At 54.9% G+C, this 26,176-nt stretch overlaps 1 protein-coding gene across 2 annotated transcripts in view; it reads right to left on the minus strand.

The window, feature by feature from the left end:
- Nucleotides 1-26,176, minus strand: part of ITPK1 (inositol-tetrakisphosphate 1-kinase) — a 162,174-nt gene that overhangs the window by 97,468 nt on the left and 38,530 nt on the right. For both annotated transcript variants that reach the window (XM_047797286.1, XM_047797288.1), the window contains exon 2: nucleotides 21,445-21,469. In XM_047797286.1, coding sequence (XP_047653242.1) covers nucleotides 21,445-21,469 — 25 coding nt within the window. The remainder of the gene's footprint in view (nucleotides 1-21,444; nucleotides 21,470-26,176) is intronic.

The raw sequence follows: 26,176 nt of genomic DNA on the forward strand, positions 1-26,176 counted from the left end.
TCCAGCCAGAGGCTGGGGGAACAGAATTTACACATCTGACTCCAGGCAAGGAGGACGTCCCCTGGGGCTGCTGGCTTCCCACCAGGTGGCCTCCCCTTGGGGCCTGTCACCGTGGCAAGGGGAGCCTCTTCCCCAGAGGGAGCCTCCTGACAGACACTGCGCTTAAGAACCGGTGTTCTAGAGAGAACCCAAGGGCACGCATTACAGAAAACAGCACACCTCTGCCTCCCACTGCCTTCCTTTTTTCTTTTTTTTGGCTTTTCTGTTTTATAAGCCTTTTATTGAAGTGTAACATATAATAAGCAGAAAAGCAGGAGTTCCCGTCGTGGCGCAGTGGTTAACGAACTAGGAACCATGAGGTTGCGGGTTCGGTCCCTGCTCTTGCTCAGTGGGTTGACGATCCGGCATTGCCGTGAGCTGTGGTGTAGGTTGCAGACGCGGCTCGGATCCCGCGTTGCTGTGGCTCTGGCGTAGGCCGGTGGCTACAGCTCTGATTCAACCCCTAGCCTGGGAACCTCCATATGCCTCGGGAGTGGCCCAAGAAATAGCAACAACAACAACAACAAAAAGACAAAAAAAAAAAAAAAAGAAAAGCATTTGCCACAAGCGAGCAGTCTGATGAATATTCACAGACTGATGCCCGGGATCAAGACTGAGAAGGGAGCAGGCCCCAGCAGGTCCCTACCCGGTCCCTGTCCCCAAAGGTAACCACTGGCCTGCCTTCCGCCCCCAGAGAGTAGTCTCGCCGGCTTGAGAACTTCTCTCTTCTGGATCTGAACCCAGAAGTTTAGGTGGTGTGAGCTTTGCAGGTGGCGGCCGCTGGCTCATCGTCATTGCCACACAGGACTCCATTCTGTGACCATGACACCTGATGTACTCATTCTCCACGGACACTCGGGCTGTTTGCACTTAGAGGCTATGATGACATCTGCTGTCTGAACGTTCCGTGCCTGTCTTTTGGTGGACTCGGCAACTTTCTCTTGGGTAGAGGTGCTGGAATTGCTGGGTCAGGGGCAGGCACCCCCTCAGCCCTAATTGAGTCACGTTCCAAAACCCCACATGGATGCCCGGCCCCCACCCCGCCCCAGGCTCCGCACCATCCCACTCACTTCACACCTTTGTCTGCCTTCGGGCCCTTGCCCTTCTGGACACGGATGCTCCATAAGGGCAGAGATTCTGGTTCCCCGCTGAGTCCCCAGAGCCTCGACACTGCCTGGCCCAGAGCAGACACTCAGCGGACACTGGCAGGCCCACTTCTGCGTCCTCACTTGCACACGGGGCTCAGGACACTTCTCAGCTGTCCCTTCCATCCTTCCTCCCGCAGGTGCCTTTCTAGTATCATCCAGTCCTCAGCTCAGATGCCCATCAGTCCTGAAGGCTGAGAGCTCCCGACAATTCCTCCACTGCCACATCCCTTCCCCAGGATGGAGCGTCTAGGCTCGTGGGAAAAGTCCAGACTCAAGTCTCAGCCCTGGGAAGGCCGGCTGAGCATTCGGCATTCCTGAGCACCAGCTGCAGGCCAAGTCCCCAGGAGGCAGGAGGGGTAGTCAGGGCGCCCAGCGGTCAAGGGAGAGCGCCAGGAAGGCGGATCAAGCAGCCCCGTGGGCAGGGACAGGCGAGGCCTCTGCATCCTGAAGGAGGTCTGGAGAAGCTGGACATGACCCAGTCCAAGGAAAGCAGAGAGGGCTTCAAGGAGGAGGTATCTCAGAGCTGCTTCTTCCAAGAGGCCTATAACTTCCCAGAGAGAGAAGGCCGAGGCACGGCAAGCAGGGGCTGGCTTGTGCAAAGCCGGGGGTTGGGAGGATAGGGCGGAGGGGAATGGGGGTGATAGAATGCGAGGCTCACAGGGTAGGATGGTGCTGGAGACAAAGAACTGCCAGGCCAAGCCTCTGGGCTCCGTCCTAAGGACGGCTGGGAGCCCCAGGGATGTCCCGAAGCAGTCCCCTGATGGCAGTATGCCAGGCAGAGACGAGGGGACAGCCATCACCTTGCTGAACTGCAGGCTGCAACCCAGGAGGTCTGGGAAGCATGTGCACGTCCCACGGATGCCCGGCGGTGCAGGTGCTGCTTGTCCCCAGACCTCGGAGGGGCAGACCTAGGGGGCTGAAGCAGCAGGGGTGACGTAAAGGCCACATCCCGAACACCTCGCCTGTCCCGAGCCCAGCCCTCGGTGCAGCACCATGGCTCTAATTCACACTGCCAGCCCTTCCAGAACCTTCCACGCCACCCCAGGGCAGGGCCTCCCCTCGGGAGCCTCAGACCCTGGTGTCGCCATGGCAATGGCCCACAAACACGGGAGCCCAGGCCCCGGAGCCATAAACAACCCTGACAGGTTCAATAAATAGAGATGTACTACAGCAATTTGTAGGGAATTTATGAGAAATTAAAAATTCAACGTGGACAATAAACAACCCATTTCAGAATGTGCCCCCACTTAATGTTGAATAAACCACATGCGAGCATTTTTCGAGCATGATGTTGTGAGGCTGAAAGCGGGACTCCGCCAGGAGTGCTTCCTGAGCCTCCGAAGCTGGGTGCTGCTGGGGGGGCACATCTGCACATCTGCTCATCTCATGGGGCGCTTTACGGTCCACACAGCGCCTGCGCCGCAGTCACCCACTTGGTCCTCCCAACGCCGCCCTTGAGACAGTGGGCGAGTTTGATCAAACATCATTACGATGATGCGCGCCTTGCAGAGCCTGAAGCACAGTGACTTGCCCAAGGTCACACAGCTGGTCAAAGTCAGAGAGGATGCAAGCCCAGGTCAGCTGACGCCACACCACGGTGCACAAAGAGGCAGCCACGCGTGTACCCGCTACGTGCAACGGCAACTGCACCCGAGAGAGGTCTGATGTGGAGCGCCGGCTGAATTCTCTAGAAGTCCGCCCTATTTCAAGAGCATCAAAGGGGCCTGCTTCAAACGGATCAGCACGTTCTCCGCTGCACACTCATTCACCCCCCGTGAGGGTGGGAGGGCTCCAATCCCCAACTCTGCAGTGCAAGCACTGCGACCCCCCAGGGCTGTCTTCAAGATGAAGGGCTAAGGGAATAAGGAGCTAGAGATGGAGGGAGAGCCTGGGGGGTTTTCTGCCCCTGCCTTCCAAAGAGTCAGAGAGTTCCAGGAGCTGGGACCCCAGCGAACCCATCAGGACCAAGAGCCTGTTGCACAGAGAAGGAACCAAAGCTGGCCCAGCTGCAGAAGGGTGGTGAGCTTGGGCCTCCGGCACCAGCCACCCTGACTTCGTGCGTCACACAACTCAGGAACGCCCGCAGGTGCCGGCCTGGTCACACTCTCCAGGTCACTGAACACTATAGGATTAGAACAACGGGAAAAAAGCTGGGTGGGAGAGATGAGGGCAGAAGCAGCAGGCAGGGCAGGCAGGGCTGGGCCTTGTCTCCAGGAAGGAGGGAGGGCAGGCAGAAGGCATCACGGGCCAGAGCAGAACAACCGCGTGGGGGGCGGCAGACCCGGCTTTACAGCGGGGGTCTCTGCTCTGCTGCAAAGGCCCGAGGTGGGGCTGGTCTGTGGCAGCCTCCGAAAATTCAGGAAGGGCACAGCAGGTTTTTACGGGAAACCAGAAGGTCCAGTTAGCACTGGGGCAGGGGTGGGGAGTGTGTTCTAAGAGCCCAGGCCTTGAGGGTTAGGCCTATCTGGGTCCAAAGACCCCAGTGATTGGTATTTGCTAGTTCTGTGACCTTCGACAGGTCCTTAAGCAAGTGACATATCCGAGCCTCAGTTTCCTCATCTGCACAGTGGGGAGAATGATAGAGATCCCACCTCACAGAACTATCAAAGTAAAAGCATAAATGTTCAAGAAAGACGGGAACCCAGGCTCAGCAATGACAAGGAACCGGTTCAAAGTCATGGGGTCAGGATTCCCGAGGACGGTGACCCCACATCCACACTGGAAACTCTCCCAAGTCTGGGCTGCCTATTCCATCCGGGAAGCACTGCCGGGTTCCACCCAACTCTCCCACCCCGAAGGGAGCCTGACATGCAAGCTGGTGTTTGACGTTCTTTTTCAAAAATTAACGTTCCAGTTCAGTTCCCTGAAAACAAACTGGCAGCCAAAGGACAGGGGTGAATCCCGACGGCACCACCAGCCACAGGTTTCTGAACTGGCTTTAGTGCCAGGCTTTGTACCAAGGGCTCCGACTCCGCCTCACTCAGTCTTCTCAACCTCAGAGGTGGGTGCCGTGAAAACCCCTCCCACGAGAGGGGACCAGGGCCAGCGGGCAAATAGCTCACCCACGGCCCTGCTGCTAAAGGGGCCACCAGCACTTGTGTGGCCAAGGCTGGTTCCTTGACCACGGCAAGATGCTCGCCACCTCTAAGCGGGGTGGGGTCAGGGAGGGGCGGTCTGAACTTCCCCTTGGCTGGTAAACCACAGGTACGTGCAAAGAGGAGCAAAGCATCTGCGAGCTGGAGGGGCTGCCGAGGGGGCGGGAGGACCACGGTGCAGCTGGACAAGCCCAGAAGAGCAGCCTGCAGGCTGGCGGTGCTGGACACCACCCAGGGACAGAGCACCTCGGCGTCAGCCCACACGCTCCGCCCGTTGCCCTGGGTCTGGAGCACACACAGGGCAACAAAACCCCCTCGGGCAGGGCTGCAGCCAAGCCTCCATCTCCAGCCGAGATGGGGAGAGGGAGGGAGTGGGGGGCCCTCCGGAGCACGGGTGAGAAGGGAAGGAGGTGAGAAAGGACGCGGGGCAGAGAAATGCCTGGGTGCGCCCACAAGTCCAGAAGGACAAACTCCAACGGCGAGAGTCCTTTTCCACGACTCCCTATAACGTCTGGGTTTTTTTTCCCCAAGGAGTGCCCGTAACTTTTCAGAAGTTGTAAAAACCGTAAATATGAGTTATTATTTCTACAGCCCCTAGAAATAATCACCGACTTGCCCCAATCATATCAGAGCCAGATGTTCATCCCAGTACCACTCACGACAGGGACAAACCAGAACCACGGCCAACACCCGCCAAGAGGATTCATAACGTTGCGTCAGGAGAGGGTATCACGCAACCATTAAAAAAACAAACCCAAGGAGACTGTTTAACAAAAGGGGAGACATGAACAATATGTTAAGTGTGTCTGTGGGGAGCAGATACCAACAGAAAACAATTTTGTTAAAATATATAAACATGTTCCATTTGTACAGAGAGAAAAAACTCAAAGGATGTTGGAGAAGGGGGACTCCAGTCATCTCTGGGCCACAGGGAAACACATTTTGCTCCCCCCAGCCATAAAAGAGGTTCTTCTGGACCTTTTTTTTTTTTTAATTCTATGGCAGGCCCCACAGCATATGGAAGTTCCAGGGCCAAGGACTGAATCCAAGCCTCAGCTGTGACCTACGCCGCAGCTGCAGCAACACCAGATCCTTTAACCCAGCCTGCGCCGCTGCAATCAGATTCTTAATCCCCTCCGCCACATGGGAACTCCTGAACCTTTTTGAAAGACATTTTCAAATCCCTTCTGGAGGGTCAGAGAATCACATCGGACAGAGGTGCCGGTGGCCCGGGTCACAGCTGCTCCACGGTGTGTGAGGCTGCAAATTGATCCAAAAGAGCCCCTGCGCTGAGCTGTAGACAGACGGGTCTGGCCTCATCGCACCCAGGGTGCCTCATCTCCACATCAGGAGTCCCTGTCCCCATCAAAGGCTGGCACTGAGGCCTCACAGCAAAGTACCGAGGTCGAGGCCTGGAGCTGGCTTGGGGATACCCTTGTCTTTAACGACACGGGAATGTCAGGAGGGGACATTCACTCAGCACTCGGTCTCAACAAGCCCTGGGCTTAGAAGAGGGCCTGGCCCCACCCTGCACTGCGAATCTCCTTCTCTGCTGGTGCCAGGCCCCCATCCCCCCAGGACACACTCCTGGGCCATTAGCTCAGCCCCAAAGGCATCCTTTCTCAGCCAGGCTTTCGATGCGCCTGTCAAAACACTGTAAATAACGTATTTCCACTTGGCAGGGCTGGCAGCAAAAATTCTGCCCAGGCAAGGAGAAGAGAGTGAGCTAAATGCTGCTTCCACACCCAAAAACCCACACCCTGCCTGCCCAGGGGCCCAAGGGCCCCACCCGCCAGGATGAGGGACTCCAAGTTAAGGCCCAATTTCTGCCCCACTAGACCAAGAGATGGGCTTCCCAAGACACCTTGAGCGATCCAGGAGGAAGATCAGTGAGCAGCGGAGAGGTCTTAAGGGCCCCACAACCCGGCCTCGGGCTACTCCCAGCTCCCCTTCAGGAAGGCCTTCCTGCCGGTCCTCACCTCCCACACTCATCAGTCTTGTCACTACCTGGTAGATGAGCCTCAGAGAGGTTTTGCCACTTGCAAGGGTTGCACAGCTACAGAGGGAAGGAGTTGGACCCGGGGCCAGTCCCTGGATTCTCAGTTCCAGGGAAGGCGGCGGAGGAGGGGAGCAGAGAAGGCTCTGGCTTTGCCACCGTACACCCTGGAATCCAGTCCCTTTGCATGGCACGGTCAGAGACACTCCACCGGCCTGAACCTCAGTGCTCTGGCCTGGCGCGTGGGAACATGGCGAGGCCCAGATTCTCACTGCCGCCCCCCGGGCTGGTTCTCAGAAGCCCAGCACAAGGCATCACAGTGCTACACAACTGCCACCGGGGCATTTCAGAGCCCCAGAGCAGCCTTCCCAGGTGACCACTGCCCAGGCTGGTCACCTGCTTTCGAGAACCTGGGAGCCCTAAGTGTTCCCCCAGGACAGCCGATGAAAGCACCCACACCCCAATTCCATCGGACTTCAGAGTGCCTCCCAAGGGGCTCTGTGGAAGTGATGAGTGAGCCCCGCTTCAGGCCAAGTTCCTGGGACACAGGGCAAACGGGATCTCCTTATAGGGTATGCTCTGAGGCCATCTCAGCGAGTTCAAAAGGAGAAAGGCTGCCGGTTGGGCTGGAAAATCGGTCCACGGGGAGAGAGGGACAAAGCAGCCAGGCTGACTGGGTTCCTGAAAGGGCTGCCCCTGCCTGCGCTCATACAGGACATCCAAGAACTTGGAAGAAAGGAGGGGGCCACGGGAATTCCCCGTGGAGGGCTCGGGGTGGGGGTGGCTGAAGGGGAGCCAAGTTACAGCTCTAGGTTCACAAATGTTTGGAAAAGCCATGAACTCTCAGCTGTGCAAGGGCCTCCGAGCCAAGGGGGACCCAGCACACTGGGCTGGGGAGGGGTCAGCATCCCTCCGAGGTGATGCCTTCACTCCGTTATGGCTGGACCCAGGGACCACCCAGAGAGGATGTAAATCAGCCTGTGCCCCCAAAGGCACCCAGCCAGGGCACTCTGCTCCAATCCCAGAGGCAGTGCAGCCAGGCTGCCCACATCCCAGCGTTCAGGACACATAACTGCCCCAAGCAGAACCTCACGGGGACCTCACCAGGAAAATGGTCCCTGCGTGCCCAGCACTGAGGAAACCAGATGGATCCGACTTACAGTGCAGGCATTTCTGGCTTTTTCACTTTCTCTTGTGATAGCAAATCAAACAAGAGATCCTTCTGCTTTGGCCCATCCACCTGTCCAGCCGTTCCCCTGCACCGCCCCTCATGTCGATGCCTTCAATTCCAGGGCCCCAGGATGACAGCGACGAGGGCGCCCATAAATAACAACAAACAGCTGCTTCTGAGGCCCCGGCTCTGCGCTGCCCCTTGGCTCCATGACCTCAATCTCACAACAACCCTACCCAGGCCGGTTCCAGTATTACTGCGTTTCTGTCGAAGGCTCATGGGGGCCCTCGGCCAGTTGTAGGTCCAGCGCCCGAGCGCGCAGGCACAGCTGGCTACAGCCCCACACCCCCTGCCCACGCTCTCCTCCAAGTTCACGTGAGGGTCAGCGGGCCCAGCACAGAGACCGCACACCCTGCGGGCCACCAGGCGTTAGAACATTCAAGACACTGCGGGCAGCGGTGTACGTGGGACTTCTGGCGGGGGGGGGGGGCACCTAATGAGAACAGACTCAGATGCAGGGTGGGGGTGCCCTACTCCCCAAGCACACTCCTGGAATGTAAACACGCTGGCTGAAGCCCCAGCAAGGGGTGATCTTTGGCAAGGAGGGGTCCTGAGCCTAGAAGCCAGAACGGAAGACGGGGAGGCGCAGAGGGCAAGGGGTTCTATACAACTTTGTGGAGCCCCCACACCAGCCCTAAGTTCCTGCATCCAGCTTCCTGGACAAAGAAAGAAAAAAATATTTTATTGAAGTCCCTATTATTTCCAATTTGCCATCGGCAGCTACATGCAAATCCCGATGGCCCTGAGTGAAGCTGCAGGTGGAAGGGGTGTTGGAGAATGGGAGCTGGCCAGACAGAGTAAGGGGTGGGATCCAGGAGAGGGCCCCCACCCTCCACCACCCGTCACCCCTGCCTCAAAATACAATGTCCCTGCACAAGACTCAGAGGATGTGTGGGGCCACCATACTTCTGCACCTCTTAAATTTCTCTCTTTTTGTCCAAGCCAAAAAGTTCCTACTTGTGGAGTTCCTACTGTAGCTTAGCAGAAACGAATCAGACTAGCATCCCATGAGGATGCAGGTTCGATCCCTGGCCTCGCTCAGTGGGTTCAGGATCCAGTGTTGCTGTGAGATGCGGTGTAGGCTCAAATCTGGCATTGCTGTGGCTTGTGGCACAGGCCAGTGGCTACAGCTCCGATGTGACCCCTAGCCCAGGCACCTCCATGTGCCACGGGTGCGGCCCTAAAAAGCCAAAGACCAAAAATTTTCCTGCTTGTGACACTGATAAGGCTCACTGTAGGAAAGAAAGTTCAATTCTCTCCACAGTTTTCACTCCACTTCTGAGAACTGCTTCATGCTAATCTCATTTCCCTACACACTTTGGCCACTAGGAAGCTCAAAGCTACCCTGGTGTGCCCGCACGGCAGCAGGCCTGGCAGTGAGCATTAATCCTCCTTTGTTCCTCAACCTTGATTTACTTCTTCCATCTTCCTAACCTTTCCTTCAGGGAGTGTAAAGCATATAGAACACTAAAAGGCAGGAATATCCCCAGACTACAAAGTTAATGAAAGTAACTCAGTTTTCTCTTTCTGGGAATAGTTAAAATGGCAAACGAATAAGTCAGCAGTTCATAAGAACAAGGGGAATTCTCCAGCTTACGTATACTTCTGACCTTTCCAAATGGTGCTACATGACATATCAACCTATTCCCGAAAACAAAAACGACCTCTCACCCAGCCTTAGACTTCACACACCATGAGGCACAGGTTAAGAACCCCTCATCACACTGGGAACTCTGTCACTTATGACAGGGCGAGATGGAGGCTAATGTGAGAAAAAGAAAGCATACGTGTATGAGGGACTGGGTCACTTTGCTGTACAGTAGAAAATTGACAGAATGCTGTAAGCCAGCTATAATGAAAAAATAAAAATCATTTAAAATAAAAAAATACATAAAAGCTTAAAAAAAAAAAAAAGAACCCTCCATCCCATACAAACATGTTACTACTCTATTTCTTCCATTCAAAAGCACAGTAAATGCTCGCATCCCAATTTCCAAAGTATTAAAGGGTGTTTTTTTTTTTGGGGGGGGGGGTTGGTTTTAGTTTTTGCTTCTTAGGGCCATAGGTGTGGCATATGGAAGTTCCCAGGCTAGGAAGCAAACCGGAGCCAAAGCTCCCGGCCTAAACCAAAGCCACAGCAACTCAGGATCCAAGCCACATCTGTGACCTACACCACAGCTCATGGCAACATCAGATCCTTAACCCACTGAGCAAGGCCAGGGACTGAACCCGTATCCTCATGCCTACTAGTCAGGTTCATTACCACTGAGCCACAATGGGAACTCCAGGATTCAAAGGCTTTGTTGTTGTTGTTTTTTCTGGCCATGCTCACGGCACATTTGATCCCTCCCAGGCCAGGGATCAAACCCACACCACAGCAGCCACCCAAGCTACTGCAATGACAATGCCAGGCCCCTAACCTGTGCATCACAGGAGAACTCCCAAGAGGTTTTCAAAAAATAGGTGTTAAAAAAACAAAGGGGGGAGGTTACTGTATGTTAGTATAGGCACAGAGGGAAAAAATGGAAGAGATAGCAGTGGTTATTTCTGGAAAATAAGTGATAGGGAATCTTTCCAATTCATCTATTTCTGCAATATTTAATTATTTTCCACTTATTTCCAAAGATTCCTTGATAAGATGCATCTACAAGCCAGAATGCACGCCAAGCTGGCACAGTCCCCAGAAGCTATGGTTGACAGCGCTAAGGAGCTTCCTCTCAGAAGAGGAAAGGCCCCCAGGGTATAAAGGGTTACATCATGAAATGGGAGCATCTGTGCCTATGAGGCTGGGTGTACAGGGCGGGGGGGGGGGGGGCGGAGGGGGAGATGAAGGAGAGGCTCTCTGTACCTGGGGGGTCCAGGAAGGCCTTGAGGAGCGAGTGACAGTCACACCGATGAGTAAGTGTCCACCAGACGGAACGTGGGAGGGGGGGATGGCAGGCTGCTGGGCAGGATCTATGGAGGAGCAGGCCTAGCTACATGGATGCTGAGGCTCTGTCTGGGGTGCTCTGGGGTGCACGCGAGAGTCTGGCTTGGCCTGAGCTCCCCGGAGTGGGACCCAACTGCCAGGGGCTTCATGGACAAGGAAAGGGCCTTCGTCCTGTACCCTGGGTGCTGCAGCCAGGCTGGGACAGTGGGGCTGGCCTGAGAAAGAGCGCCTGGGCATGGGGACAGCAGGCGGGCCAGTGCAAGAGAGACAGCAAGACCCCCGGGCCAAGAAACTGCGAGGAAGCACTGGCTTCAGAAAGGATGCATGTCAGGGAGTGGGGTGGAGGTTAAGGGGTGGGCCGGGGCCCAGCACGCAGGGCTGGGTGTGCGCTCTCTGCTCTGACTCAGTCTCCTCATCTGGGAAGCAGAGTAATAAAAGCCGACCCATCAAACTGAGCTCCTAAGAGTACTAATAATAGTCCTTCTCGGGACTGCTGTGGGCATTCAATTAGCTAACGTGCATAAGCGCTTAGAGAAGTTCCTAGAACAGGGCTAGCTGTGTCCACACTGCTTTGATCACCCCCCCCCCACCCCCGCCCACGGTCATAACGACCACTCCTAGGGGGCACCAATGTGAGCAACTGCTCAGAACCCAATCAATTCACACACAGCCCTGGTTTCTAACGGCCACTCTCGGCCGAGAGGTGGGCAGGCAGCATGGGGGCAGGGCCAACCTTACTCACCTCCCAGAGGCCAGGAACTGCCACCGTGCAGGGGCAGGACCTAGGAGGCCTGGCAGGGCCCCAGCCCACCCCTGAATGGCGCACCCGGAGGTTAAGGACATGGGCTAGTCCTTACCTTGCAGAGACCCACGGTGACCCATTCAAGGAGCAACTGACTGAAGGGCGGGGCTGCCCCTGGACTACCTGGAACAAGGTGTCCAGGAAGTGCCGCTGGCCAGCTGGTCACATGTCCCAAGCCGAGCAACAGTCACACAGGGGACACACCATCCTCCCCTCCCGAATCTACACGCCTGAGTTTTCCGTAATAGAAAGTTCTCGGCTCGGTCCTTCACTCACCCACTCAGCAAACACAGAGCCAGGCACTGCCCTCCTCAAGACAGGACAGGTCTGGCCCAGGGGGACACGTCCACAGGCAGCTCCAGCTTGTGGGGGGGTCGGGGGGGGGTCCTACTGGGGGAGCAGGGAAGGTGTTACCGGCAAGGTGACATCTGAACAGGTCTAAGAGCACAAACAGAAACATGAGAGTGGGGCAGGGTATGGGGAGGGAGAAGCCCCTGAAAGACTCCAGGGTGTTTCATGGTCCGTGCAACGGAGCAGAAGGCAGTACCTGACCCCTGCTTTCCCAACGCCAGCTGTGTGTGCAGGGGGTGGGGGGTGGGGGGGGTCTTCACGTCACCTCACTATGTCACTTAGAGTCTCAGCCCCAGGAGGTGCCCCGCCCCCAACTCAAAGGGGCGCCAGGAGTTTGCACTGGAGCTTCTGCAACTTCGAGGTGCACCCAGGGATACAGATTGGCGCCAGTCAGCTCCCGAGAGGCCGCTGGCGGATCACACTCTGAGTAACAACTTCAGCCCAGAACCATCGTGAAACAGGTGGCTACTTGCAAAGCGGAATCTTTGCTTCTGGTGCTTTCAATTGCCCTTTTTATCCCTTCCTGTTTCGCGCTGCTTCCTCCTTCCCTCTCACTGCTTTTACAGCACGTGCTACTTGCTACACCCCAAAGAGGCCTGAGAAATTGGAAGGCCAACCTAAGAGTGGAAGGGCCAGGAGGGGGCTCCGGCGCCCCTAAACCGGGCTTCCCCAGCCAGAGTGCTTTCTGTTTTAAGGACATAAGTTGACTCGGGGAGTCAAAGGCTGGGAAAGAACAGCCCAGGACGGAGATTCACAGCCCTCTGAAGCCATGCAGGGCTGCGCAGACGCTGGGGATGGTTTCTATTTGTGACAACAAGCCTAAAGAGCTCAAAAATAAAAATAAAACTGACAAAACTGAAACCACCCACTAGACGTCCAGAGCACTTGCCCTGTCTCATGAGCATTTTCCCATGCTGCCCTCTCTTAATGGCTACTACAAATATTTGAACCGACCAGACTCCAACATATAAAGCTTCCCAAGCCCCACATAATATTATTAAAAAATACTTGGACAGAGTTGCTGCTGTGGTACAATAGGATCGGCAGTGTCTTAGCAGCTTTGGGATGCGGGTTCGATCCCCAGCCCGGCACAGCTGGTTAAGGATCCAGCACTGCCACAGCTGTGGCTGAGGCTGCAGCTGCGGCTTGGATCTGATCCCCGGCCTGGGAACTCCATGTGCCTTGGAACAGAAAAGAAATACGTGGGTGATTGTGCTTACGTAGAGATGCATCTAACTCCATTTGTCAAATACACATTAAGTAAATGAGAATAATGTTCAATGCTTTGAAAAAAAGATAAAAATGTCCGTGTTTCTTTTTTCCTTCTTTCTTTTTTTTTCTTTTTTTGCTTTTTAGAGCTAAGCCTGTGGCATACATATAAGTTCTCAGGCTAGGGGTCGAATCAGAGCTACAGCTGCCACCCACAGCCACAGCCAGTCACACGAGATAAGAGCCGCATCTGCGACCTACACCACAGCTCACAGCAATGCTGGATCCTTAACCCACTGAGTGGGGCCAGGGATCAAACCCATGTCTTCATGGATGCTAGTCAGGTTCATTACCGCTGAGCCGAAACAGGAACACCCTGTGTTTCAATTACTTAAAAATAAAATCTGGAGTTCCCATTGTGGCACAGTGGAAACAAATCTTACTAGTATCCATGAGGATGCAGGTGTAGGCCGGCAGCTATAGCTCCTATTTGACCCCTAGCCTGGGAACTTTCATGTGCTGCGGGTGCAGCCTTAAAAAGAAAAAAAAAAAAAAGAGAGAGAGAAAGAAAGAAAGAGAAAATGTATCTTTTAAAAAGGAATTAAGCTAAAATTAAAATCCACAATAGTTAGAAACCTAAAAGTGCTACTCTGGCAGGCAGACAAAAAGATCGCATTCTTTACAAAAGACAGCATATTTTCCCAAGCATCAGTTTCACCTATAGCTGTATCACCCACCCACCCCACCCCCCACACACATCACATGGTTCATAACAAAGAATGAGAGAAAATACACTCATTATCCTTGAGCTTCTATTAAGTGTCTTAGGTCCTGTGTGGTATAAGTGTCATCCCAATTTAAAAATAAGGAGTCCCAGCCATGGCTGAGTGGGTTAAGAACCTGACTGCAGCGGTTCCGGTTGCTGTGGAGGAACGGATCTGGTGTTGCTGCAGCTGTGGCAGGGATTCCATCCCTGACCCAGGAACTTCCATAAACTGCAAGGGCAGCCATTCAAAAAAAAATGAGGAAAGTGAGATCATACACACTCAGAAAACAGATGAATGGAAACTTGAACCCAGCCCTCTGGATCCCATGGGAAGGGTGGGTGCAGCCAAGAACCATCTATACCCCAATAACGGACCCAAAGGCCCACATGGAAGCATTTTGTGCAAAGCCAACTTCCCCGTCTCACGGCTACCCTCCCTGGAGGTGCTGGGGTCTGCCGTCAGAGGTGAGGGTCAGAGTCAGACTCAGGTGGCCTTCAGAAAGCCCCTGCCCCTGAGAAGGTGGCCAGATGGCTGCCATGGGTTCTTCCAGACGCCAGGATGTCAGGGCCCCAAGAAACTCCAAGGCCACTGTTAATCCCCAAGCGCTTTATACGGGCTCCAGAGCACCCAGCAGAGGGAGCAGAGGAAAGGAAGAATGCTCACGGGGGTCCAGCGCTACCTGGGCCCCAGTTACCTGGAAATAAAATCTGGGAGGCACCCAAGACTGCCGGCTGGGCCACCCTGGAGAGAGTGTGGGTGGCAGAGGGAACCCGGCTGGGGATTAAGCATTTGACACCTTCAACTGCATCCCTTTTAAAAGAGTTTTTGAATCATGAGAAAATATTACCTAAATAACACACATCTTTCAAAGCTGAACAGAGAGTTCAGCATCTCTAAACCTTGGAGAAAAGCATACTTTTCACTCAGCCCCGTGACTCTCCTCCCGGCTCGCAATGAGGAAGCCGGCTCCTGACACGGCGGCCTGCGTGCAGCACACCCGGCACCGGTCTGAACCAACGATCCCGCCCCGACCCCCGTCTGAGGACCGACCCCTCGCCTCCACGCCCTGCCGGCCACGGCTGCCCTGATCCCAGCCGGACCCCATCGCCCTGCTAGGCCACGGCCCCAGCCTCCAGCCCAAAGACCCAGCTCTTCACCCTCCCGTCCGGCCTTGTCTCATCACCCACCACATGCCCTCCCCGTGGGACCTTCCCCATGGAACTGGAAGGCACCCCTCTCTCACAGAGGAGCCCTGGATGCTCCCTGACCTGGCTCCCCATGAACAGCTCACCCGGCCCTTTTGTGGTCTGGCCCTGCTGCCCTCTCTGGCCTGGCTGCTGGACAACTCCATCACGGCCAAGGCCTCTGCTGCTTCCAAACCACTTAGCTGACAGTCAAAAGACACCTGCCTTTCCCAGTCTCTGGGTCCCCGCACATGGTGGGCTCCCGGCCCAAAGTGACATTAAAATACCTACCTCATCACCCTACCCAACACCTATGCCTGGCTTATCCTACATTGACTTCCCTGTAAGGCCTTCTCCATCCCCTGCCCACCCCCCTTTCACATGCCCACTTCCCCGGTGCCCCCGAAGGCCCCCACAACGGCACAGACAATCCCTCCCATCCTCCAGGCTGGCCCCTGCGCTCAGGGCTGCTGTCACTGCACCCGTTCAACTCCAGACGCCGGGCACCCCATCCTCCATCAGCCCTGGGCACAGGGCCTGCTCTCGGCGTCTGTCTGTCTTAGACTTTCCTTTTCTGCTTGATCATGTGCCATCTGACCATCCTTCCCTGAATGGTTTGTGCAGAAACAGGGAATGTGTACACAAAGAACTCCAACATCTCAAGCAGGCAACAACTCTGCAGACACCCCCAGGAAAAGCTCGAAGCCTGCCCTTCACGTCTGCAAGTTGGGGAAATGGATCCACTTCCTCGCCTGCTTGAGAAACAGCGGCTGCTCCAGGGAGTGGGGTTTCGTAATGTCTGAATTCTCAAGGAATTTGGAAGGAGGACAATTAATCTAGAATCAGCAACTGTACTTCTCACACTTACAGCCTGCTCATTTGCATTTTAAAATAAGACTCCAACCCTCTCGTGCTAACAGCCATCCCCTCTCCCCTTGGCTTGGAAGATAACTGCTGAAAGGCAGCCCACAGAACGTGGTGGGCAGGGGGTGGAGGCAAAATACATTTTCCTGAGGATGCCGAGGCTGGAGGTGGGCAGGGCCATAGGATATTGTCTCCAGATCTTCTTCCACTACATCAGGGCCGCCCTAGAAAGGGGCGATGGGGTCCAGGGTCAAGAACGCACAGGCTTCCCTCCCAAGGCTTCCCCACGGATCAGGTCAGTAGAAAATGCTTCGAAGGGAAGGCGTCCTGCAAGGCTGATGCGACTGTCCTGTCCAGCCCTCCGCAGAGCCACAGGCCACAGACGACCCAAGTGGCCAAGGAATGTTTTCTCCCAGCAAAGGTTCCCTAGGTGAAGGGCAGGTGCGTGCTCGGTACTTGGCCACTTCAGCACCTGGTTGTTTCAGGAGCAGGTGGGGGCTGTGGGCTTGAACCTACCTCTCAGCCAGGCTGGTCAGGTGGACGAGGCTCATCACCACTAGCCAGGCTCACCCTGCCCTCCTCCAGGAAGCCTTCCTGACTTACTGGGCTGGGTAAGGCCCCTCCTCCCTGTCTGTGCCCATGATCCCCACCCACTTTGGCTTCTGGCTGCCAAGTGCAGACTTCAGAGAGCTGAAGGGATGTGGCCTGGGCCCCACAGCACCTGCAGCCTGGAACACGGCAGGCACCTTGGAAAGGTTTGCTGGATACTGCTGGGGGGGAGGTGGGGCGGGGGGGGGGGGGCGCAGTCATCCCAAACCACACCTGTGGGCTCTCAGTGATGCCAATGGGGAACACCGGAAATGGAGGCATCAGGGGCCCCGTGAATCCAGGACCCTCATTCCAACAGTACAAAGGAGAAAACAGGCAGACAGGTACCAGCGACCAGCACCATCCCAACAGGCAGCCCCTCTCCCCTGTGTTCCCACCTAAACACCAGCACTGACCACAGGGCGGGACCTCCACTCCTCCCAGGTTCACCTGGGGCGTCTCACGCTACCTGAACAGATAAGAGCAGGTGTTCCTTATGACCAAGCATCCCCTGGCCTAAGAGACCCACATTAGGGGAGGTCAGCGGGCCTGCAGACAAGCCCACTACTAAGGAAGGCCTTTCTGGGTCTCAGCGGATGCGCAGGCCCCCAAGTCCAAGTGGCCCAGCCCCAGTGGGGTCTCTGATGGCCTGAGAGCCGGGCCGCTGTCCCCTCTCTGAGGTGGCGCCTGCCTCAGAGTCTCATTCTGAGAAGCAAACAGGGTAAGGCTGGAAAGCAGTGACCTTCAGACCAAACCCTCCAAATAAACGTTTAAAACAATGTATCTATTTGCGCATTTTCAAGATGACTTCCAAAATTTCTCATTTTAAGCTTAACTACTTGTAGAGGATGTAATTTCCAATATATTGTAAATATTAACATTTCAAAATAACACTGTAACTGCTCCCCTTTTAAATGGATCCAGTGGAATCTAAATACCATAGCGCTTTGAGACCCACCACCATCCATCTTAAAATTACGGAATCAGATTCTTCTTAAACACTTGGAAAGATAGCAAGGCTGTTCTGCCTCCTCAAACTCTAATTTCCAATCAACGTCCCTCAGAGATGTTCCTACGACCAGTGTATTTCATGTTTAAAGGCCTTTCACGGACCAGGCTGTCACACTACGAGGCAGAAAATAATAATATCCAGGAGTTCCCCTGCGGCTCAATGGGTTAAGGATCCAGTGTTGTCGCTGGAGCAGCTTAGGTCGCTACCTGACACAGGTTTAACCCCTGGCCTGGGAACTTCTGCATGCCATAGGCGCGACCAAAAGAAAGAAAAAAGAAAAAAAAATAGAAGTACCATGTCTATAAATGTTTTAATTTTTTAATTTCTTTTGAACATGAAGCTCTAAGTGTCAAAATCGTTCTTCTAGGCTGAATTATTACTACAATGACCATTAGTACATAACTGATCAATATAACAAATACATTACAAACTTGTATAGGTAACAATCATAAAAATTAAACTTTATTAGAAATATGTCTCAGAAGAGATGAATGGTCATTTTTTTTAATTATTTCATGTATCCACAGATGACTACTACCTACTGTTAGGAGAAAGCAGTTTCTTATCAATTCTATCTCCATTTTTTTCAATTTTTATACTGCCGAAACCACCTATTCAAATAATAAAGAGATGGAATGGAAAGACACCGACCATAGTAAAATCTCTGAATTCCTTTAGAATTACACGGCAAGAAGTAGTTGATTATCAAAACTCAGTTTTAATGTTCTATCAGATGACAACCCAGTCGGGCCCTCTTTCAATTCTGCTGCAAGCAAAGAAGTGGAACGACCTCACTTGCCCAGGATTATACCAACCAGCCACACGGCGCCCGGGAAGGCTGTATGCCCTGGGGCCCCACACGGGGATCAGACCTACCTGTGGGTAACGAGGATGTGCTATGCTCCTGCAGAGAACCAGCTTCCTGTGTGCCAAGTGCTTTACCCACATTAACCTAATTATCCCTCACAACAATCCCAAGGAACAGGCACCACTATTACCCCCATTTTATAGATGGGGAGCCTGAGGTACCCGGCAGTTAGGCAGCTGGCCCAACCGCTGGGTGCCAGAAACACGAACCCTGGCAGTCTGGCTCTTTCCTAATAGATGCACTGCCTCTGCAGAGATGGGGGCTGAGGGGGAGGGTGGCAGGTGAGAGTTTACAAGCTCCTCGCCAAGCAGATCAGCCATGGAACGAACACACGAGGAGGCTGAAGATTTGCAAGATTTACTTTCATAAATGCGCTCCCACTCCCACCTTGGACAGGTAACACGTAAATGCTGCCTTCAAGTAAATAGCATCGTTGGCTGGTATACAGTGGTACCCAATAAATGTTAACACTCATTTGTTACCACTGCCACTCAATAGCAGGAAGAACAACTCCCATGATCAGGATAAACAATGCAAGTCTTACCAGCATTTTATAGTCTTGGGTCCTGACCTTAGGTCCCAGCATCCCTTTTTAAAATTGTAGCCAAGCCCATAATAGGCATGGAAGCGTGCAGCAAATGGAAGAGTCTATTAACATGCACGGCAGACCCAGTTATCAGAAAAAACCATGGGCTTTAGAGACAAACCAAACCCACTCAAATCCCAACTCTACCACGTACCAGCTGAGTTCCCCAAGAGAAGTCACATTCTGAGCCTCAGTTTCCTAACCTCTAAAATGGACATGAAAATACCACTCACATCACTGCATGGATGCAAAAATGGGACAATGCCCTCAAGAGCACCCGAGACGGGAAATACCAGGTGGTGGCTGGTGGCAGGCTCACTCTGATCCTCTTCAATCACTGACACCTACCGACTGGAAAATGCCCGCCTCCAGCACCCAGTATAGCCCATCAGCCCGGAATCTGATGCACAGGGGCTCAGCTGATTTTGAAAAAAACCAGCCAAGTGGCTTGGTTTCTTTTTTTTTTTTTTTGCAAAGAGCCTTTTCTCCACGTCTTGAAACACTCGGGGATGCCAGGAGAAGGTGAACAGAGAGGCGTCGTGGTGGGTTTTATTTTTAGATGCCAGCATGGAAAGCATTCAGCTTGCCTTCACTCTGGTCCCCAGCCACCACTTCCTCCCCCCACCCTGGTCCTCGCCAAAATGAACAGCAGACGCATTGAGAAAGACTTCATAACTCTTCTTTTGCCTGGTACGCTCTACAACAATAGCTCCAGTTTCCCGTTGCGCCCACAGACGCAGCGGATTAAAGGCCATGTTCTTCCCAGGAAGCCATGCAAAGGGAACACACTGACCCCCGCCCCGAGTCGTCCCTCACATCCTGAAGCTCCAAGCCCCCCTCCTCCCCACCCCGCCTCCCCTCCCCTCCCCCCCATGGCAGGGGTGGCACCCCACTGTGCTACACAGTCTGAGACCCTCTGTGAACAGCAATCAGGTACTAGGGGGTGAGACACATTGCGTCACCTTCTCAGCAGTGTTTTTTGGTGAACACATGAATTCATTTCCTCGAAAAACAGCTCCCAAGAGAAATTTCCTCACGGACCCTGATGTGAGGCTGTGGCTAACCTCAGGAAAGCATCTGGCTCTTCAATGGTGACCTCCAACTACAGCCCCCCCATGTGGTGGTGGGTACAGGAGCATGTGCAAAGGATCTGGGGGCTTCCAAAGGACTAAGAGACAAAAATATGCCAAAGCATCGTGGAGCAGGGAAGGTCCCAACATCTAGCTCCAGAATGACACACCAACAACTGCACCTCCTCTATTCACTGCTAGACCCCCAGCAGGCATGACCAATCAATCCCTGTCCTCGGCGATTCCCGGATTTAGAATCCTCCAGGCAGCCACTAGTAATCAATCAGAAATGGCCCTGAAATCCTACTTCTTAGCCCTTCCTGAATTCTGACTTCCCCTTTTTGATGGATGGTCCACAGAGAAGCTCAGCGCAGATCATCCAACACTGCAGAGCCAAAGATGAAAAATCTACAGCTGCTGAAAGGCTTCCAGAAACTACCTCCTCTCCCAAAACAAACCTCAGCCTCTGGGTGAGAGGTTCAACCCACAAACTATGAAGAGGGAGGCCAGAAGGAAGAACTCAACAGCCCTCTACCACTGGGACCAAGCCGAACTCAATAAGCAGAGCTGTGTGAGCTTCTTGAGCTTTATTAAAACCTCCCACAGACATTCTAGCAGGGGGCCAGGCTCCCCCTCGGCCCTGATCTGGCCCCAGCCTGGGTTACCCTCTCTGTAGCAGGTAGAAGAGGCCCGCCAGGCCTGAAGAAGGGCCTCCAGCCAGGCTGCATGGACAGGCAGATTCACCCTGGACAGGGACAGCAAAGGCGACAGCAAACACCACCAAGCCACCCTTGGGTCTCATCAAGTACCCACTGGGTACCAGGCCTAACCTCTGGTGCAAATGTCACGGCCTGCTCTTCACAAAGGGTCTGAGGGTATCTTCACGTCTATGCGGAGAAAAATGCCCCCCTTCCCATCCCTCACGAGTCATCACAGCTGAGACAAATGTAGCTGGCCAGAGGGCTCCCCGCTTCCCCCCTTCTCAGACAGACAAACCTTCTGGCATTACTGTCGCTGTCCAAGCCTACACATCGATTTCAGGCCCACAGGGCCCCCCATGCCCTGGGAGAGCCCTCTCTCCAACCAGCCAACCCAGAGTCAGAAGCCCCCACAGGCTGTCCACCCTCCAGGATCAAGGGACACACAGGGAAGCTCTAAGTGGCCACTGAAAGCAGAAAAAGGGGCGACCAGGGGGAGGGGGGCACACCCTGGAGCAGGGGGGAACTGTCTGTGGAGGAGATGACACCCTGTCAGCCGTAAGACAAAAATGGTCCAAGGCGGGAAAAGCTTGTCCCCCAGAGGGCCAGCAGCCGAGGCAGAGGCCCAGGGGGCTCCAGCTCCCTCAGCATAGCCTTGAGGACAGGCACAGATGAGCCTCAGCAGCATCCAGGCCCATGGACAGATGGGCTGGGAGGCTAGGCCCCCTCACCCTGCCCACCCCACCCCCACCAAGGGCCCCACCGCTTCCCCAGCCAGCCCCTTCCAGCACAAAGCACAGCAACTCCACAAACCCGAGGGACCATCAGCCCCAGTTTGTGTCCTGCTGGGGCAGCAGTTATGTGAACTCCCGGGAGAGAAGTTAAAAAAAAACAAGAGCAGGTGAAGAGAGGCCAAGTGCCCAGCCTCTTGCGGGCGGGGGTGGGGTGGGGGGGTGAGCCAAAGGCCCCTCCACCTGAACAATGGAGAGGGCGGGGTTTGCACTCACCTGCACGACTTCGATCCCTCGCTTCCTGTGGAGAAAAACAAAGAAAGTACAGGTTACTCAGCAGGCCAGAACTTCCAGAACTCATGCTGCACCCAGCTGAAGGCCAGACAGGGAGAGCCGTGGCTGCACCTCTCAGGCCACGGTCCCCAGAACAGCCTTGTTTTCAAGCGGGAGGTTTATAAACTCCAAGCCAGTCCTCAAAGCCACCCTCTGGCCGAAAGAGAGGCTGGATGCCCAGAGGAACCTGGCTGAAGGCTGCTCATCTTGCTCACGGCCAGACGCCTACCGTTCTCATGGTGGGGTCAGGGCTTGGTGGGTGCAGTTCCAGCCTGGGCCACCCCAAGACCCTCCCACCACCAACCCCCTGGGACGGCTCCCCATTCCCTCCCAGGTCAGATCTGACGCCTTGGCCCGGCCTCCCAGGTCGCCTCAGCCCATCCACATTCCCACAGGCAAGAGGCCCCTGGACCCTCAGTCCTGCCCCACTGCTTGTCCACTGCTGGCCATCTCCGCTCACGCGGACACCTACCCATCCTCTGACTCTGGTTAAACCACCACGGTCCTTGCCCACATCCCTCCAGGCCTGGGCCCTGTCTCCCCCACAGTCCCCCAACACTGCTGTGCTCCCACACATGCACCCTGACGCACTGCACCCCATAGAGCCTGGGGCTGGGGTCTCTGCCAAGCACACAAAGGCTCCCTGCCAACTCCACCACCCACTTTCCTCACTGGGGCACCTTGGAGCACCCAGGGCTGCGTGGCATCTCCAAGCCTCATCCACACTCTGCACCCCAGTCTTTAGGATGCGGCTCAGACAGACACTCTCCCAGGAAGCCTTCCCTGACTCACGACGCCCTCTCCCCGCCTAGACAACAGGGCCAACCATGAACTTGGGGCAGCACTTCCCAGCTCTTGGTTCTGGAGCGCCCTTGACTGGCCGTCACCTGGGGGAGGGGGGGTGTGGACTGCAGGTGCCACGCTGGCTCCGGGTGCACTTTCCCAGGAAGAAAGGATGTCCGCCCCCGTCCTTAGATGCTCAGAGGAGGTTGCGTCCAGGTGAGGTCAGGACCTGGAGTTCCTGTACCCACGCTGCCTCCTTGGAGCAGGGTCTGGGGCAAGTTCACTAGCTATGTGCCCGTCTGGCATCCAGACACTCCCTGAATGTAAATAAATACACGAGCCACGGCTCAGTTCCTATGCCCAGCCCGGCCCTCAGGGGACAATACAAAGCAAACAGCCACGGCTCAGGCCCCTGAGGGGCTCACAGTCTAAGGGGGGAGATGCTCAAAGCTCCCAGGAAAGACCTGGGCGACGGTGACCCAGGATATCACCTCGCACAGCACGGCGGAAGTGACACCTACTGGTTCTCACACGTGTCATTTAGCTCCTCCAACCAGCACCTTCGGAGCACCGGACACAGAGTGGAAACTCACAAGGAGACCACGACATGAGACAGCGAGACACAGCAGAGAGGCGACCAGTCACACCGCGGGACGGGCCCAGTTGCCCTGCCCTTGAGCCCCAACAGCTCCCTGGACCCCAGGCCCCCGAGGAGCCCAACCTGAAAACCAGAGTGGCGGACGCGTTCAGGGTCACCCCCGTGAGTTTGCTTACGTCCCAATATCCACCTGCTTCCACGACGTCATGATAGACGGACGAGACACGGCAGCAAGGCCCTGGGCCACCAGAACCCAGGGCAGGGGCACAGGCGACATCACCAGGAACCCGCAACCACATCCAGGCAACAGCTCACAACCCACGCATTCATCTCTGAGCCCTTGGGACACCACGGAGCCCCTGCCTCATTCCCAGACCGTCCTGGCCCCACAGGGGCACTGGCGACAGTAACCTGCCACGGTCACTTGGCATGAGACTCCAAGTCTCCTCGCCCTGCCCAGCCCCAGCCGCGGCCCCTGCCCAGCATGGAAATTCTCAACAGCTGAGGAGAAGCCTCACGTGACAACACTCAGGACAGACAGACAGCCTAAAGGAGACAGGGGCATGTGTGTACGTGACCCACGCCAGGTGGAGAGGGCTTCCTCCAGGCGCCGGGCCCGCCTGGCTTCTCCCGCCAGGTTAATTCTCTCGGCATCCAGATCATCCTGGCGTGTGGCTCTCACGTCCTTCGGAAGCCAGCTGCGGTCACTTCCAATCCGTCCACATCGGACAACAGCCCAGACAGCTCCCCCCGCCCCCCCCCCCAATGCCCTAAAACACAAACAGGCTCTAACCTTGACAACAGATGGAAAGTGAAAAATCAAGGAAACCAAAAAAAGTGGTCTGGGGGACAGACTGGAAACCTCAAGGGGGGCTGGGCCCCCAGGGGCCTGCGGAGTTTTTCTGCAGCTCGAAGTGCCAAGAACAGGATAGATGGTGCCTCTGGCAGAGAAGAGGGGACTCAGCTCCCCGTTCCATGCACATCAGGCCACAAGGACACCAGACACCCTCACGATGCGAGGAGCTAAGGCCCACTGGGGGCTTGTGCTGCCTTCTGCACTGATGGCCCATTACTGTGGCAGCAAGCTGAGGCCGGGGGCCGAGGGAGCGTGGGCGCTGGCTCTGGGGCTGGGCTGCCCCCACCACACGGTCACTGCACAGCTGGCGCAGGAAACATTGAGAAGGCCGAGCTGGTCTCTGTGCTCCAAGGCCTTGGCATAACAGGGAAGCTCGGGGGGCAGGTGGAAACCATTTCGCTGTGCTGGTGGGATGCTCAGGAAAGAGTCAGCCGGCCGGGGTTCCTTCTACATCTGGAACCTCCTCAGAACACAGGCGCCGACATCCTGCATCACCCAAGCAGTAGGCTCCTGAAATCCGCCCCCCCCCACCAGAAAGTTCAGAAACTGAATCAGGACAACAAAGGAAGCAGGAGGAGGGGTCGAGGGAGGGAGCAGGGTGGAGGGGAGGGGGCCAGGAATGGGAAAGTGAAGAGGAACCAAATCCACCGTCAGCCCATCAAACTGCTCTTCCTGAAAACCCCAATGCCACGATCCTACCCCACAGACATACTCAGACGGGCAAAGAATTTGGAGCTGGGATGTTAACTGCCACACAGCCCATGACAGCAAACACCCAGCAGCGCCTGCGCCCCCCAGGAGGGGCCGTTAACAAACGACCAGCCAAAGGAACACTGTGCAGCTGTTTAGAAGAACAAGTGCTCCCGGAGCCACAGGCGTGCACCATCTCCAGACACCGCAGGAGGAGAGCAAGGAGCAAACCCCGGGGGCCGCATACAGTTGGTCCGGGCTGCAGACAACACCCAGGACCAGAGGCATGCTTGCATGTATGCAGAACGAATCTGAAAGGGCTACCAGAAAAGAGCTGTGGTCTGGCCTCTGGTCAAGGGCAAGGGCGAGGGCAACTGGAGGCGGGGTGAGGAGACTTTCCCTGCACTGTGCACCCTCACATCGCTCTTGAATTCTGTGCCACGTGCCTCGCACACATACCCCAAAACTAGGAAAATGTTTTGGTTTTGTTTGTTATGGTTTGGTTTTGCTTTTGCTTTTCAGGGCCACACACGCACCATGTGGAGGTTCCCAGGCTAGGGGTCAAATCGAAGCCGCAGCTGCTGGCCTACACCACAGTCACAGCATCGCAGGATCCGAGCCGTGTCTGTGATGGCAACGCCAGATCACTGACCCACTGAGCAAGGCCAGGGATCCAACCTGCGTCCTCATGGATACTAGTCCATTTTGTTTCCACTTTGCCACCACGATGGGAAATCCCTAAGGAAAATGTATCTTTACAGAATTCTTTAAAGTTACAGTTGCCAGCATGCCAGGGTCTTTTCATAAAGTAAATGCCTGATAGAGGCATGAGTCAATCAGGCAACTGATGAAGTGAAGCAGAAGACCTCAGATTTATCTAGAAAAGCTTCCCAGTTCTGCTCAAAGAAGAGCTGAAACGACACCCCTTCCGGGGCCACTGGACTGTCACACATCACAACATCCAGTTCGGATTCTAAGCCCATTTAAAAACTCAGGTACCTGGGAAACGGACCGGGAGGGAACGCACTGCAGTGTTAACTGTGGCTGCAACAGTAAAGTGATGTGTGCTTCTTTTTATTTTCTTGCAGTTTCTTTCTCAGTTTTGCAGCTTCTATGTTTTCTACAATGAGCATAGATATTACTTCCAAAATTACAGAAAAAAGTAACAATAAAAGTTAAACAAAGAATTTTACTTAAGGAATCCCTGGTGGCCTGGCTGTTAAGGATCAGGCAACATTGCTGCTGGGGCGCAGGTTCAATTCCTGGCCCAGAAACTTCTGCATGCTGTAAGCATGATCCAAAAAGACCCTAAAAAACCCAAAAAAAAAAACCAAAAGCTGGATATCCGATGAAGTGAGGACCCATTTTGCAAAAGGGAACCCTCCACCTCCAGACGCCCTAGGAGAGCATACTTTTGCAGAATTTAAAATATTCATTTACAAAACAGAGTATCTTTTCAAGGGAGAAGAGAGCAGTCAAGAGACGGCTTCAGGGAGGAGGTGGCGTTTGCCACTTGAACAAAAACTGAAGGGAACTGCAAACAGGCACCAGGGAGGGGAAGTCAAAGAAGACTAGCACGACGAGGAGTGTCCCCCGGCCCAAAAGACCTCTAGGGGTGTGGGAGCATAAGCCCACTGAGCAGTGGATAGAAGGATGCAGGCTGGGCATGGCCCAGGGCCCCAGAATGTCACCCCGTGAGCCAGTGGGTCCCAACTGCCAGGCTGGATGACTGAGAATCATCCCTGGAG

Source organism: Phacochoerus africanus, chromosome 9 (assembly GCF_016906955.1).
Source record: "Phacochoerus africanus isolate WHEZ1 chromosome 9, ROS_Pafr_v1, whole genome shotgun sequence".
Lineage (NCBI taxonomy): Eukaryota > Metazoa > Chordata > Mammalia > Artiodactyla > Suidae > Phacochoerus > Phacochoerus africanus.